The sequence below is a fragment of the Lagenorhynchus albirostris genome, chromosome 8 (assembly GCF_949774975.1).
Source record: "Lagenorhynchus albirostris chromosome 8, mLagAlb1.1, whole genome shotgun sequence".
Classification (NCBI taxonomy): Eukaryota; Metazoa; Chordata; class Mammalia; order Artiodactyla; family Delphinidae; genus Lagenorhynchus; species Lagenorhynchus albirostris.
In genome coordinates this window covers 1283694-1300392 of record NC_083102.1, presented here as the reverse complement: position 1 = coordinate 1300392, position 16699 = coordinate 1283694, and the positions used below count along the sequence as shown (strand labels likewise).

Genomic DNA, 16699 nt, shown 5'->3' with positions numbered 1-16699 from the left:
GGGGCCAAATGGAAATGCGGTCACTGATGCTGCCTGCTTAGCAGAACGCCTGTTACGCAGCAAGCATTCGATAGGCGGTAACTATTTTCATTAGAACATTGTTGACAAGAAAGGTTTGTTGGGGCTTCTAAGTCATCTGCTACAATAAAATAATAACGCCTCTGAGAACTACAGCGCGTTTCTGATGCCTTGTCGCATTTTACAGCCTCGGGCCACAGGGGTACTTATCGTGCCAGGGGAACCCGGACATTATGTTGGAAAACTTTATATGATTGTATTTCCTACCCTCCTTTGCTGGAGAATCTCTGGAGACTAATATAGTAATACTAACACTTAGTGTAATCCACACTGGTCATCAGGGAAATGTGATTTAAAACCACAATGAGATTAGATTACCCCGTTGCACCAACCGGAATAACTAAACCTTAAGAGTGACAGTACTGATAATTGGTGAGAATGTAGACCAGTTAGAACCTTCCTGCATTGCTGGTCATGGCGAAAAGAAATTGTGTTTTGGAAGACAGCATGTCAGTGTCTAACATAGTTAAACCTTCCTTGTGCTCCAGTACTTCCACTGTCACCCAGCCTGCTCAGGTATATAATAAAGAGAAGTCAGAGCACAGACCCACAGAAAGGCAGGCCAGTGACTGATACAGCAGCTCTATGATCCTAGCCGAGACTGGAGACCACTCACCTGTCCATCGTCATGTGACTAGGTAGAGCTGTTAACAACGGTAACATAGGTGAATCTCAAAAACAGTATGTTGTGAGAAGACAGATATGAAAGAACACATACTGTATAGCCCCAATTATGAAGCTCCAGAACTGGCAACACTTATCTGTGGTGACAGTAGAGTGAGGGTTAGCTTGAGGGAGGGAGGGTGTTGACTGAGGACTGAGGGGGCGCTAGGTTGGGGGAGGGGTGTAAATGTTCTCTGTTGTGATCTGAACGGTCGTTACACAGCTGTGAGCAAGTACTGGCGTGTTGTACATTTCACTTTATGTAAATTATACCTTAATATAAATAGTTGCAAAAATCATTACACATTGCCATCCTTAGACGTAAAGGTAGACAGTAACTTACAGGGAAAACACTGATCTGGGCATCAGGGGATCTGGGTTTTGACACCAGTTTTGCTGCCTGCTAACTCAATACTGGACGATCTCCCGAGTTCTAAGGCCCGATCTCTTCATTTTACAATATGTGTTGGCAAACTACAGCCTGTGGGGCCTGTAGCTTGCCACCTATGTTTGTATGGTCACCAAGCTAAGAATGCTTTTTTTTTTCCCCCCATTTGATGGTGAAAAAAAAATCTAAAGAAGAAGAATATTTCTTGACATTGGAAATTACCTGAAACCCAACCTTGGCACACATTGTGCTCCTTTTGTGCTAAAGGGCAGAGTGGAGGGGTGGCCACCGACGTGGTCTGGCCTGCCGTTGTGGGTGGAATTGTGACCCCCCCCCCAAAGATGTGCTCAACTCCTAATACCCTGTACCTGTGATGCGACATTCAGAAAGATGGGTCTTTGCATATATAGGCAAGCTCAGGTGAGGTCATATTGGGTAGAGTGGGTCCCAGAATCCAGTGACTGGCATCTTCATAAGAGAAAGGAGAGGGACACACACACGAGGGGAGACCAGCACGTCCAGAGGCAGAGGCTGGAGGGGCACAGCAATAGGCCAGGGCCCAGCAAGGTGCCGGCAACGCTGGAGCTGGAAGAGGCAGGAAGGACCCTCCCCTAGCGCCCGCCCAGAGAGCGTGGCCCTGCTGCCACCTCGATTTCAGGCCTTCAGACGGGGAGACGATGAGTTTCTGTTGTTTGAAGCCACCCGGTCTGTGGTGCTTTGTTACAGCAGCCCTAGGAGACTGATGCACCTGCTTGAAGCCACCCGGTCTGTGGTGCTTTGTTACAGCAGCCCTAGGAGACTGATGCACCTGCAGAACACTTCACAGAAAGCACCTGGCAGGCTCTTGTAGCATGAAGGCTGTGGCTCTTAAAAACTCCCATGGGCGTTTCAGCCCCCAAATTCTTTGGTAGTCTGTTCTAGAAGTTTCTACGTAGTGAATGTATGCATTGAATGCTTAAACTGGCCTGGCACGTGGTAAACGCTCACCAAATACTAGCTTCCACCGTCCTCCTCATGGAGGAGAATCGTCTGCTCTCTTAGGATTCTGTTAAATATCAAATTGGACATACGTTTTCTCATTTTTAGGAAGTATGAAGAAAGAGTTCTTATGAAATGCTAATCAGTGGTCTTTGCTCTCATTTGAAGGCTCTCTATGAAAATATGCTGGTGGAATTGCCCTTCGCTGGCTTTTTCCTGTCCAAGCTGCTTGGAACCAGCGCGGACGTGGACATCCACCACCTGGCGTCCTTAGACCCCGAAGTGTATAAGAATTTGCTGTTTCTCAAGAGCTACGAAGGTGACGTGGAGGAGCTGGGGTTGAACTTCACTGTGGTGAACAACGACCTCGGAGAGGCACAGGTGAGTCGGGGCTCTGGTGTGCAGACGTTTGCGTTCCGCGGTATGAGCTTGTGCGCATCTTCCTTGGAAGAGCCCGGGGCTGAAAGCAGAGCTGGGGGAGTTGTGGTGGTGAGCGCGGCCCTCGCCACCCCTCGCGGTGCCAGGCTGCCAGGCACAGCAGCCGTCCTCCTGTGGCGGTCACCCGCGTGGCCGCGGGCTAACCTTGCCTCTCGCCTCACTTCTGGAGCCTCGGGGGCGGGCAGTGCTCCTGTGTCCTCATCCAGCCGGGTGGCCCTCGGCAGCCCTTAACGCGGGCCGCAGGCCTTCACTGTCCACCTGCGTGCTTCTGTTGTTTTTATCCTTGAGAAAAGTAAATAACATACCAGAGAGTCAAGCTAAGGTTTTGAATAGCTGCTTTATTGAGATACGATCCGTGTTCCATGAATTCCACCCTGTAGCCCGTACAAGGTGGGTTAGTACGACCGGCTCCAGCAGCCACGTTTAGGACACTGTTATCACCACGGAGACACCGTGTGCCCAGTAGCATGTCCTGCCCGTCCTCAGTCTAGGCGAGCACTGGCCCACTTCCTGTCACTGTGCACTTGTCTCTTCTGGGTGTTTTTCACGCCTGGAACCTTAGGGTGTGTGGCCTCTGGTGCCTAGCTTCGTTCACTGGGTGCTGCAGGTGTACTTCACTCTCTTTTCTGGACAGTTGATGTATATGATGATGTATATGTGGAAGTAGCACATATCCTTCACCAGCTGATAAGTGTTTGGGGTATTTCCACTTTTTGGCTCTTAGGAGTAATACTGCTATGAACACTCATGTACACCATACGTACTGAACGATTTAACACCCAGGATTTGCTTCGGATGTCGTGAGAACCGGGCCAGTAGGTGAAGGCACAGGTGGCCTAGATGGCCGCGAGGTGGAGCTTGCTGAAGCTGGTGCTGGAGGTGGGCGTGGGGGTCATCGTACAATTCTGTCTACTTGAACACGCGCGCACTTGATCCCACAGTCTGCAGACCTTTAAAAGATGCACACAGGCAAATCGAATTGTTTGAGCACTTTGGAAGTCATATTTGTTAATATCTCATTGGATTTTTGAAGTAACCAACTGTTACTATAATGCTGATTGGGTCTTCGTGTTTCCGGTTACTTTTAAGTGCCTCTTGCTGCCTTGTGCAATAATAATAATATCCAGTTAATTCTGGATAAAATAAGATATTGAGTGACCCTAAAGGTTAAGATTTAAGATTGTAGAGCAATTTTGACTAACTGAAGGATAAAACATAATTTTTTCTCCCTGTTTAAAATAGTTCCATGTAGCATTTTCGCTTTATATTTCTCCGTATCAATTAATTTCTCTTTTCCTATTAGTTATACTCCATCACCAGTATTCCCATTTTCGGAAGTCTTTTCTCCGTTCTGCCATTTAATATGAACGCTTTATTTGGTAAGAGTTTAAGTGAACTGTGTACATCAAATATAACTATATTATGTTACAGTTTCATTTAACATTCTAATGAGGATGGATTGTGATGGTCATGTAATATGTTAATGAGATACACTAACATACTAGGAGAAACGATAGAATAAAAATCAAATGTTTAAGAGTAGTCGTGACCTGATGTCTATTTGAAACTTTAATATTGTCTTACTACATGTGTATTTATATTTTCAGTCAGATTAAAAACATTCCAACTCTTAAAAAAAAGAGTAACCAACCGTGCTTTTCTGACTTACATTTGGTTTTCATAGAAGTTGTCTCTTTCGCAGGAGAGATGCATCTTTTCTGCTGTTCTTACGTAGATTGGTAATCTTTTCTGAATCTGGTAGTTGGACTTTAACTACGAAAGTATTGTTATCTTTAAACTTTGTACTTGCTTCTCTAAGCTTCTGTTACTCCTTGGTTTCTAGTCCAGGCTTTCCAAGGTTGTCGGCTTTGCCAGCTTAGAAGTATCTGTGTGTCCAGCAGATCCGTAGTGTCCAGTCCAGGCCACGTGGACCACGCACTGACCCCACGGGTGACTGAGCCCTGTGGCGCAGCGCTGACCCCGTCTGGATCGACGCGGCTTCGAGTGTTTCCTGTGGTGTCGCCTGCTTGCCTCCATGCCTGTTCTTCCCTCCTTCATCGTTCAGGAGGGGTTGGTGGCGCTCTGTGCGCCGGCCAGTGGGCTGTGCGGAGGAGATTGCGTTTAACTGTAAGCGCACACTCATTCTAACTGGAGGCAGATATGATCTGCGTTGTGAGATCTGTAGTTTAGTAGTAGCTCAAAAGGAGTGCTCCCATCCAAGTAGATCAGGGAGGGCTGCCCGGAAGAGGCTCTGGGTGGGTGATGAGGGGTCACCACGTAGGTAAACAGATGGATTTGGAAGTGGCTGAAGTTTCACAGGCTTGGAGGAGAGTAGGTAGACAGAGCCAAGAAGTCTGGGCTTTATCCTGTCGTCCATGGAGAACCGTTTAGGGCCTTGGGCTTTAGGAAGGCTAAACGTACGCTCAGGAAGAGAGCCGGTGTTTCATTTAGCTGATTTGGGGGTGTTTCGGGGTAAGAGAGCCTAACAGGTGCGTTTCAGAGCTAGTAGGAAAACTAATAAGAAGACACTTGCGCCTCCTGTCAGCGGAAGCTGAGGTTCTGGTTCTGTGAGTCAGGGCGGGTCCTGGGTGTTCTCTGGGTCAGGTGGTTCCAGGATTCAGAGGAACCACAGTTTGGTTAGGCAGTGAAAAAGCTTTTAACGAGAGCAGTTTGACCGTAATTTTCATTTGTAAAGTTACGTTCTGTGGGTCAGTGTCTTGGACTAAGTAGATTTTATTTGAGTCGGACAAGGGGCGGGGCAGGCAGGACATTCCAGAGTTTCTTCTTTTCCAGACTGATGAACATGCTATTGTTAGGTGTGTCACGTTTGTTTATCCATCTGTTGATGGACATTACAGTTGTTTCAGCTATCGTGAATAACGATGCCATGGCTGTTGCTGTATAAATATCTTTTGGGGTCCCTGTTTTCAGCTGTTTTGGGTGTATACCTAAAAGTGGAATTGTTGGGTCACATGGCAGTTCTGTGTTTAACTTTTTGAGGACCCTCTGTACTGTTTTCACATGATGTTACATTCCTGCCAGCAGTGCACAAGGGTTCCGATTTTTCCACATACTTGTCTGCACTTGTTATTTTCCACTTCCTTTTCTCTCTGTTTTTAAATAATAGCCCTCCTAGCGGGTGTGAAGTGCCGCTTCACTGTGGTGCTACACATAATGCACAGCGCTGTGCTGTAGTACCGGGAGTCCCTCAGGAAAACTAAGACTTAGTGTCTTTTCATTGGCTTCCCCCCTTGACTACAGAACTGTTCTGTGGTTTATTCTCCATCGTGATGTCTTCCAAAACTGAAGCAAAAAGCGTACACAAGGGCTTCCCTGGTGGCGCGGTGGTTGAGAGTCCGCCTGCTGATGCGGGGGACACGGGTTCGTGCCCCGGTCCGGGAAGATCCCACATGCCACGGAGCGGCTGGGCCCGTGCGCCATGGCCGCTGAGCCTGCGCGTCCGGAGCCTGTGCTCCGCAACGGGAGAGGCCACAGCAGTGAGAGGCCCGTGTACCGCAAAAAAAAAAAAAGCTCCCTATTTCAGAAATAGGTGACTAAATCCTGAACAGGAATAAAGGAAATAGTGCTTCCTGAGACCTCCTCCTTCCTCCTGCTTGGTCGCCTAGGCATCTTTGAGAACTGGCATCGATGCTGTGAGATAAAAGGATGAGGGGCTGAGAACCAGATTTCATTTGCTTGTTTTGTTTTGACCTCTTCTTCCATCTCATAGAGCTGAAATTTCAGCACTGCGAAACTGAGATTTTTTTTAGAGATGGGATTTATTATTGTCCGAAGGAAATGTCAACATGCAGACAGTGATGCTGCTGTTGCCTCGCTCCACCTAGTGGCACGACTTAGAAGAAACTAAATAAAAGCTTTGGGGCCGTCGCCGAGGCCTTTGCTAATGGGGGTATTTCCCATTTTCCTTCTGAAATAGACGGTAATGGTGAGATGTCGCATATGTAAGCGTTCCATTAAAGCGCCACTGATAATACTGGAATCTGTTAAAAGCAAAAATGTGAAGCCAGGGTGTTCCAATTATTCATAGAAATTCCCACTGAGTAGAGAGATTATAGATGATAATGCGTAAGAATAATTATACTAAAGAGTCTAATTGGAAAAATTAAAGTCACTGGTAAAGTACCTAATTTGGGGAGAGATCGTATGGATTTCTGTAGAAATATATGTAAAAACCTAGTTCTCATATGCAGGTTTAGGTTTATAAAACATCTCGATTTAAAGATATGTAATATGCAAATGCTTCATTATGCTGGCAGGTTATGTTAATGAATCTCCCCTCTTAAAATAACGTGTTGCTCTCCAGTTTCTTCTTTAGTGTAATCAGTGTGGCTGCTTGTTAGCCTACTCAAAAGTGAACCTGAGATTTTAGATTACTAACTTATGCACGTGTCTCCCTTGAGGAAATGCTCAGGGTTTACGATGGATCCATAAATAATCGTCTGTTCTGTAGACGAGCACTGAACTTGAATCATGAGAGCCTGGCTAAAGCCCTGGTTATGCTGCTTTGCTGTGTGACCTTGGGCGAGTCACAGACCCCGTGCTCGTCTTCAGAAGGGGATAAGCTGCCGTGAGGATGAAATGAGCCCCTGTGCGTGAGTGACGGCTGCGGGGGGCGGGGGCAGAGTGTGCGGTGCCTGTGTACTCCCAAGGGCCGTAAGGTGTAGACGTCCAGGGCGGCAGAGAGGAGAGCTCTTGCTTTAAAGATTCCATGTTTAAAGATTTAAATATGCCCCTCAAAACGGAACTCTGAGGACAGATTTGACGTGATTTAAACATACATAGCTTTTTAGGTGTAGCCTGAGAGAGGAGCTTAAATTACCAGCGTAACCACTTTAAAGTTACTAGAAATGTCAGTGCTGTCTGATTGCTCAGGTAACGGGGGCTTTGGAAGCTCTTTAAACGATACCTTCACGGGTCCTTTTTCTTCCAGATCACACAGTACATCATCATTTATTATCTGCTTTTAATCCACTTAAAGGAAGCGGGGTGGTGTCTTAGCTGTGGAAACAGAACCGCAGCTCCTGTGGCTCGGGTGACGGGAGGCCTGTCGGGAGAGCGGCACAAGAGACAGCGCGGCCTCGCCCCAGAGCCCCTCCTCGGACCTGGCGGTTCCGGCCCTGAGAACGCGGATTAGCGAGCAGTGAAGCGTCATCTGATACAGCTGCACAGCTGTGATAGCACTAGATGGTTGTGTAACCATCAGACAGAGGATAATTTAAGTAAAGGCATCACCAGCTCTTAAAATAGCCCTTTCTGTAAAGTGATAAAACAATTGGGTAAAATGGCCTCACCCCGACGGAGGGGGGTGTCCTTGTTGCACTTGGAATATAACTACCAAGAGCCTAAAGGCTGTGAAGGAAATCGCGGCGGGGGGAGGGTATCGGTCATTTTCCCATGGTCCATAATCTAAGCATTCCTCTGCCTTTACCCCCCAAGTTTGCCCTCTACTTAACTGGGCGTATTGAGCCTGTTTTGAATGTTACCCAGTTTCCACTGGCAGCAGTCCCCTTACTGAATAACTCCTCCACTCTGGAATGTCTTTGTTCACTATTTCGGATGTATTTATATTTCTTTATACTTGGCATACGTTACCTCATCCACACACATTGAGAATGCATTTCTTTTGTCTAAGCACTAGTAAACGAGGATTCCAAAGTCTACTCTGGTAAATTAGGCTTACATATTTGTAGCTGTCTGTGGAGTTTTGTCTAGTCAGCTTTGCTTATGTGAGTTTACATAGTCACAATTCCAGGATGGACAAAGCAAGTGTCACCGTGTCACGGAGTTCAGGGCCGGGTGACTTCTCTGTGGCACACAGTGAAGTGAGGTGCGGGGCACCCGAGTCCGGGCTCCCCATCTCCGCTGCGGCTCATTCCCCCCAACGCTCCAGGGATGCTTCCCAGGGGTTCCTGACCCTGCGATTTTCTGAGTGTCATTACACAGTGATAAAGAAGTTCTTTCTAATGCTTGCAGATACATGAGAAATGGAGTTATTTCTAGTGATTACCACTACCCTTTATATCATATTCAAAGTACTTCATGGTAGTAATATGGAAACAGAGAAATATATGCTACCTATATGTGCAAGTAAGAATACTCATTTTACTACAACCTTAATTCCTTAAGCTGCGTTTTCTCCAAAATGAATCCCTTCTGACTCGTGCTGATCATTCGGTTCATATATTTGCACTTTGTGATTTCTTTTTTGTTTAATTTTTTTATTGCCCTGTGTGATTTCTCATTATTATTTTTCTAATGGAATTGCCATGATTACATTGTAGCATCATTCCTTGGTACTTTGGAGAAAGCCGGGGTGGTTAATGATCTTAAAGACAGAATAGGATGCCAAGCTTTGGAGGGTCCCATCAGAGGACTCTTCCATCTGTGAGGCCACATGTGCTGGTTTTCACTAAGATTGTCGTGTACAGAGCAACACAGTCAAGTTCCCTTGAAACCGTTGTTCTTACTCTTGTTTTACCCTATACTTTGAGAAGTTTTTGACTCTTATTTTCATATTCACAGGTGGTTGAACTAAAATTCGGTGGAAAAGATATCCCGGTGAGCAGTGCCAACCGGATTGCGTACATCCACCTGGTGGCCGACTATCGGCTGAACAGGCAGATCCGCCAGCACTGCCTGGCGTTCCGGCAGGGCCTGGCCAACGTGGTGAGCCTGGAGTGGCTGCGGATGTTCGACCAGCAGGAGATCCAGGTCCACTTCTTGCACCTGGGGACACGGGTGTTTCCTGATGTGAAAGGCCTTCTTAAAATCTGCCTCCAGTTTTATAACCTGAACTTTTTTTTTTCAGGTATTAATTTCTGGTGCACAAGTTCCCATAAGTCTGGAGGACTTAAAATCCTTTACAAACTATTCAGGTATGTTATCACTACTAGTTATCCATCCCTGAAAATGTTACAGATGGTCATATTTCCAAAGTAATTTCTAACTTGCTTTTTTACATGGGTAATTCATTCATGATTTAAAACCCAGGCTGTATGGGGTTGCAGTGAACTCCTCTTCCTGTCTCATTTCTCACCATCCCATTCCTCCCCTGCCCGTCCCCACCAGGAGTAACCACTGTTCTTGGTGTCTTTACATATTTACATATAAATACAAATTTCATTCTTATTTTCCTTGTTTGTATACACTATTCTGCAGCCTGCTTTTTCTCTTCACAACTTACCTTATTAAGCCTCTTCTTATGGCCACTGGGTTGCTTCCAGTCTTCTTTGAAAAATAGTGCTAGACCAAAAAATAGAAAAACCTAAAAACTGAACCTCATCAAAATATTTACTTTTGATTTAATTAAACTTAAAAGTTTTTACTCTTCAAGGAAATGAAAAACCAAAAAGAAGACATATAAATGGCCAGTAAGCACGCAGAAAGATGCTCAACAACATTAGTCATTAACGAAATAACAAAAGCATAACTAGGTTGTTCCGAGTTGGATTGGTGTACTCTTTGGGCGTTTGTGAGGTTTTTTTGTTTTTTTTTTTCTTTTGGCTGTGCCGCGTGTCATGCGGGATCTTAGTTCCCCAGCCAGGGATCAAACCCGTGCCCCGTGCAGTGGGAATGTGGAGTCTTAAGCACTGGACCACCAGGGAAGTCCCATAAACTTTATTTTATATACTTGGGAGCAGTGGAAAGGAAAAAAAAATCATCCTTAAAACAACCACTGTTATTTCGGTTTGTTTTCCTTAACCATAGTCTGTTATTCTGGTATTTTCAGGGTTTTTGGTAAACATCAGCAGACTGGTTTTAAAATTTATATGGCAATGTGAAGGACCTAAAGCAGCCGAAACATAGAAACAAAGCTGAAGGATCATCACCCTGATTCAAAGCTTACTGTAAACCACAGCAGCTAAGACGTTGTGGGACTGGCAATAGACACATCGATCAGCGGAACGTAGCTGGGAGCCCAGAAACAAATCCTTAGGTTTACAGCTCATGACCTTTGACAGTTCAGTGGTACGAGGAAAAGAATGAATTTAGACCCTGACCTCACACCATACGCAGAAATGAATTCAACAGGATCAGAGACCTGTAGGTAGAAGCCGAAACTGTAAAACTTCTAAAAGAACATATAGGAGAAAACCTTCGTGACTTCTGGACTAGGCAGAGTGTTTAGCTGTACAGCAAAAGCATGATCCAGAAAAAAGAAATTGATAGAAATTTGGACTTTCTCAAAATTAAAGATGTTGCGCTTCAAAAGATACCATTAAAAAAGTGAAAAAACAAGCCAGAGATTAAGAGAAAATATTTCCAAGTAATATATCTAATAATGGCTTATGTCCACAGTATATAAAGAAGTTTTGCAACTCAATAATATAAACAACTGAATCTTAGAACATGGGCAGGAAATAAAGTGTTTCGCTTAAGAAGTCTGGTAAGCAAATAAGCACATGAACAGTTGTTTTAACACCATTCATTGTTAGGGAAATGCAAATTAAATTCTGATGAGATACCACTACATACCCACTAGAATGACTGTTCTCAAAGAAGACAATGCTAAGTGTTAGTATGTGAAGAAATTTGAACCCTCTTGCCTGGTGGCAGTGTTAAAATGGTAGAACCTCTTTGGAAAAGTTTACAGTTATATAAAAAGTTAATTGTGGAACAACTGGATTTTTGCAAAAGAATGAGGCTGTACCCCCCCCCACACCATATGCAAAAATTAACTCAAAATGGATCAAGAACTTTAATGTAATACCTAAAACCATAAACTCTTAGGAGAACCAGGATAAATCTTCATGGCCTTGGATTCGGCAGCGGGTTCTTAGATACGACACCAAAAGCAGGAGCACAGAAAAAAGTAAATAAATAGGACCTGATCAAAATTACAGACTTTGTGCATCCAAGAACATTATTAAGAAAGTGAAAAGACAGGCTTCAGAATGGGAGAAGATATTTGCAAAGCATATGTCTGATGAGGGTCTGGTATCCAGAATGCGTAAAGAACCCTTACAACTCAACAAGAAGACAAGCCGGTTCAACGACGGGCAGAGTGCTTGAATAGACATTTCGCCAAAGAAGATATTACACATGGCCAGTACGCTCAGAAAGAGGCTCAGCGTCACTAACCACTACGGAAATGGAAACCAGCCCAGAGGGAGATGTATTCACATCTCTTAGGATGGCTCTCCTTACACACACACACACACACACACACACACACAGAAAATAACAAGTGTTGGCAGGGATGTGGAGAAATTGGAACCTCATTCACTGCTTGTGGGAATGTAAAGTAGCCAACATGGAAAGTGGTTTGGTGGTTCCCCAAAAAGCTCAACATAGAATTACTATGTAATCCAGCAATTCAGGACTTCCCTGGTGATCCCGTGGTTAAGAATCCGCCTTCCGGGCTTCCCTGGTGGCGCGGTGGTTGCGAGTCCACCTGCCAATGCAGGGGACACGGGTTCGTGCCCTGGTCCGGGAGGATCCCACATGCCGTGGAGCGGCTGTGCCCGTGAGCCATGGCCGCTGAGCCTGCGCGTCCGGAGCCTGTGCTCCGCAACAGGAGGGGCCACAACAGTGAGAGGCCCACGTACTGGAAAAAAAAAAAAAGAATCCGCCTTCCGATGCAGGAGACGTGGGTTCAATCCGTGGTCGGTGAACTAAGATCCCACATGCCTCACACCACAGCTAGGGAGTCTGCGTGGCGCAGCTACTAAGCCCGCACACTCTAGAGCCCGTGCACCACACTAAAAGATCCCACGTGTCGCAGTGACGATCCCACATGCCGCAACTAAAACCCGACGCAGCCAAACAAATAAATAAATATTTAAAAAAATAATAATCCAGCAATTCTACGCCTAGGTCTATATCCAGAGGGATTGGAGGCAAGGACTGAAACACCTGTGTTCATGCAACATTGTTCACAGGAGCCAAAAGGTGGAAACAACCCCAGTGTCCACCTACAGGTGATGGATAAACGAATGTGTTGTAGACATACAATGGGAACATTATGAAGTCTTAAAAAGGAATGACATTCAAATGCACGCTACAACGTGGATGAATCTTCGAAACATTATGCTAAGTGAAATAAGCCAGACACAAAAGGACAGATACTGTATGATTCAACTTCTGTGAAATACCTGGAAGTGGCAAATTCCTAGTCACTGAAAGTAGATGAGGGGTTACCAGGGGCTGGGGAGGGGGCACAGGAAGTTACTGCTTAGTGGTTATAGGAGTGTCTGCTTGGGGTGATGAAAACGTTTGGGTTGGAAACAGCAGCGATGGTTGCACAACAATGTGAATGTAATTAACACCCTTGGATTAAACACCTGAAAATGGTTTAAATGGTGAATTTTATGTTACATGTTTTATGACAATTTTAAAAAGAAACCTATCCAGACTCCTCTGTTCTGTGGAGTGCTGTTTCCCAACCTTTCCTCCAAGGTAAATTTTGAAAAGGTTTTGGAAGTGGATCGTAGTGAAAGTTGCACGGTATCGTGAGTGTAATTTCGTTCAGTGAAACATCTTTAAGAGCACACTGAGAGACAGACCAGATCATGGTTGTCTATGGGGTGGACATGGGGGTCTTCTGAGGAATGGATATGTTTTAAAACTGGATTGTGGTGATGGTTTCAGAACTATAAATTTACTAAAGTAGATTACGTATATCCATGTGTGTATATTTATATGTATATAAATGTGTGCCTGTCTCCTCTTTCTGTAATTAATTTGTATTGCTCTAAATTTGAACTCTAATGCTTCTGTAAAGGCAGGTAATACCTAAGGTCACACTGTCCTCACTGTCAAGTCTTCTGTTGAAAAGAATGAAATCAATCCAGGCTTTCCTTACCAAGGAAGTGGTCTTGGCTTCTTTGCGTTATCCTGTCTGCACTGAAAGCGTATGCCTTTAATGATCCTAGCTATTCCTATTCTAGTAAATAGCTTTAAAATATTACCATGTTCATTTCGGTGCCAATTAATGCACTTAAGATATTTTATTGATGGTATTTCTGTAGTATATTAACAATGAGGGAACAGCATATAGCAATTATTTCCGTTTTAGGAAGCACTTAACTAGATTAAAAGCTGTAGGTAGCAGATATCCCACTTCAGAACAGTGGTCTAATTGAGTGCTGGGGTGGGTTGGTAACCATGGTCTCTACCTTGTTGTCGGAAGGATGGGTGATAAAACAAATTTAGATACTAAGATGTGTTGGCAAAGTAACTAGCTCTATTAAAAATAAAAATCCCAGTGTTTCTGCTATTTCTAGATGTGTGACCATCATGTAAATCCTTTGTTATTTAGGGTTTGCTACTCAACAGAGGCTGATTTTTGACCCCTAGCAGAGTTCTTAAAACTCAGACCCCTTTGCAGCATCTTTTGCTGCTAGGGTTCATCTTGTAGCTGCAGGGTGTTTGTTCCTCATTCTGGCCTTTGGTACTCTACCTTCTGAAGCTTCTCTCCCTGCTGTGTACTTGCCCATCATCTACCAGGACAGAATAAAGGTGTTTCTCTAGAGTTGGCTTTCAGCCGTGAGCTGAAAGAAGAAAAGACTGTTCATCACTGGACAGGCACGGCGAAAAGGAATCACTCTTAAAAGTTTGTTCCTCTGGTGCCTCTAGGAGAATCTCGCTTCTGCAGTTACCTCCTTTTTAATACAGACGTCTGTTCCTTTTGTCATAGGCGGCTATTCTGCTGATCACCCCGTGATCAGAGTCTTCTGGAGAGTCGTGGAAGGCTTCACGGATGAGGAAAAGCGCAAACTGCTCAAGTTCGTGACAAGCTGTTCCCGCCCCCCTCTCCTGGGGTTTAAGGTGCGCAAGCTCGCCGGGGCTTTGAACACCAGCTTGTAACTAAGAAAGCCAGCGGGGTAGCAGGTGGGGCTGAACGAAGTAGTGCGCACACATTGTTTTCAGAGAATAGTGTTGACAGTGTGTCACAACACCCGGTTTATTATTTCGGTACTATGTTTTTAGCCTCATTAACTGAGTATTTCAGCTCCATCACTGAAGGATTGGTTATTATCTGTGTATCCTGGTGCTGGTTTTATTTGGTTTTTTTTCCCCTGCGTTCACAGCGTCGACCTGTTGCTGTGAGGGTTGTCAGTGTGTTGGGGGTTAAAAGCGAAGAGCTGCTGCAGCCGGGCGGGCGCACTGTGACGTGATTCATTAGTACCACGCGTCTGTGCGGCTCAGGCTGGTTTCACTTCCGAACTGAAGAAAACACAGGCTACGAATGTTGACGTCGGGTGTTTGGGAAGAATGATGGCATGAGCAGTAGTATATTTTTTCCTAGTTGCTCACTGTTACTTATTTCATGTTACCTGGCCTTACTGTGTCGTTTCTGGTAATTCATGTTGATCTCCTATAAACTGGCTTAATATTTTTAGCGATTAAAATTGGTCATGGGGGGCTTCCCTGGTGGCACAGTGGTTAAGAATCCGCCTGCCAATGCAGGGGATATGGGTTTGAGCCCTGGTCCGGGAAGATCCCACGTGCCACGGAGCAACTAAGCCCGTGCGCCACAACTACTGAGCCTGCGCTCTAGAGCCCGCGAGCCACAGCTACTGAGCCTGTGTGCCTAGAGCCCGTGCTCAGCAACAAGAGAAGCCACCACAATGAGAAGCCCGTGCACCGCAGTGAAGAGTAGCCCCTGCTCGCCACAACTAAAGAAAGGCCATGCGCAGCAACAAAGACCCAACGCAGCCAAAAATAATAAATTTATAAAAAAGATAAAATAGGGCTTCCCTGGTGGTGCAGTGGTTTTAGAATCCATCTGCCAATGCAGGGGACACAGGTTCGAGCCCTGGTCCAGGAAGATCCCACATGCCGCATAGCAGCCAAGCCCATGAGCCTAGAGCCCGTGCGCTGCAGCAAGAGAAGCCACCGCAGTGAGAAGCCCGCGCACCGCAACGAAGAGTAGCCCCTGCTTGCCGCAACTAGAGAAAGCCCGTGCGCAGCAATGAAGACCCAACACAGCCAAACAAACAAAAAAAAAGCTTGATCCCTGATTGGGGAGCTAAGATCCCACATGCCTCGCGGCCAAAAAACCAAAGCGTAAAACAAGCAATGTTGTAACAAATTCAATAAAGACTTTAAAAAATGGTCCGCATCAAAAAAACCTTTAAAAAAAAAAGATAAAATTGGTCATGGGACAATTTATGTTTTTCTTATTCATAGTAAAAGAAATAAAGCTATATTTAATAGTTTAAAGAGGCACACAGTGGTATATATAACATAAAATAATATCAAGTTAGGTAGCATTGTATATTGCGTCTGCTTGTGAAACCTAATGGATTGGCATTCCCTTTCCAATAACCTTGGATTGGACACTGAGTTATGTATTGGTGGTTCTTTTCTTCAACTTTTACTTTGAAATTATTTAAAATGTATAGAAAAGTTGCAAGAATTGAACAAAGAACTTATTAACCCACTTTGACCCATTGTTAACATTTTGCCACATTTGTTTTATCATTCTCTCTATGATATACATATATTTCTTTCTGAATCATTTGGGAGTGAAAGTTGAAGACATGTTTCTTACACATTTTTCCTACCACCTCAGTGCTCTCTTACACAGACACAGTTAAGTGATCAAAAGTAAGGAATGCACAGTGACGCACTGAGCTTCTCTGAGCCTCTGCTTCAGAGTGTGGTCCTGAGACCAGCAGCTTCAGCACCACCTGAGACCTTCTTGGAGTTAAAACATTCTCCGGCCTCGCCCAGACCCCCTGAGTCCACTCAAGGAGGGGGCTCAGCCCTCCTGTTTCTACCTGCCCCTCGGTGTCCAGAGCACCTGCAGCGGCCCAGCCATCCCGCCGTCCTCCGTGGACTCGACTTCCCTGGTCTGCAGTCCAGTCCGAGGCTGCACACTGTTTACTGGCCAGTTTCCTCCGGTCTTTGTTGAACATTTTCAGCGGGTCCTGGCACGTTATCCGAGAATGTCCCTCAGCACAGTGGAGCAGTTCCACTCCTGGGAACGAGTGGACTCACGTGTGTTCACACAGTTCTCACGGGATCGCTCAGAGCAATATTACTGATAATGACCAAAAACTGAAACAGTCCAAATGTCCATAAACTGGTCATGGATAAACAGAATGTAGTCTCTCTGGGCAACGGGATAGATTCAGAAATTAAAAAGAATGGATTGCTGATACGGACTACCACGTGTGTGAGCAT

General features: G+C 45.2%; 1 protein-coding gene across 5 annotated transcripts in view; it reads left to right on the top strand.

Moving 5' to 3' along the window:
- The window catches only part of UBE3C (ubiquitin protein ligase E3C), a 122294-nt gene that overhangs the window by 96723 nt on the left and 8872 nt on the right, over positions 1-16699 (top strand). For all 5 annotated transcript variants that reach the window (XM_060156269.1, XM_060156267.1, XM_060156270.1 and 2 more), the window contains 4 exons: positions 2276-2488; positions 9089-9277; positions 9375-9441; positions 14205-14335. In XM_060156269.1, the coding sequence (XP_060012252.1) occupies positions 2276-2488; positions 9089-9277; positions 9375-9441; positions 14205-14335 (600 nt within the window). The remainder of the gene's footprint in view (positions 1-2275; positions 2489-9088; positions 9278-9374; positions 9442-14204; positions 14336-16699) is intronic.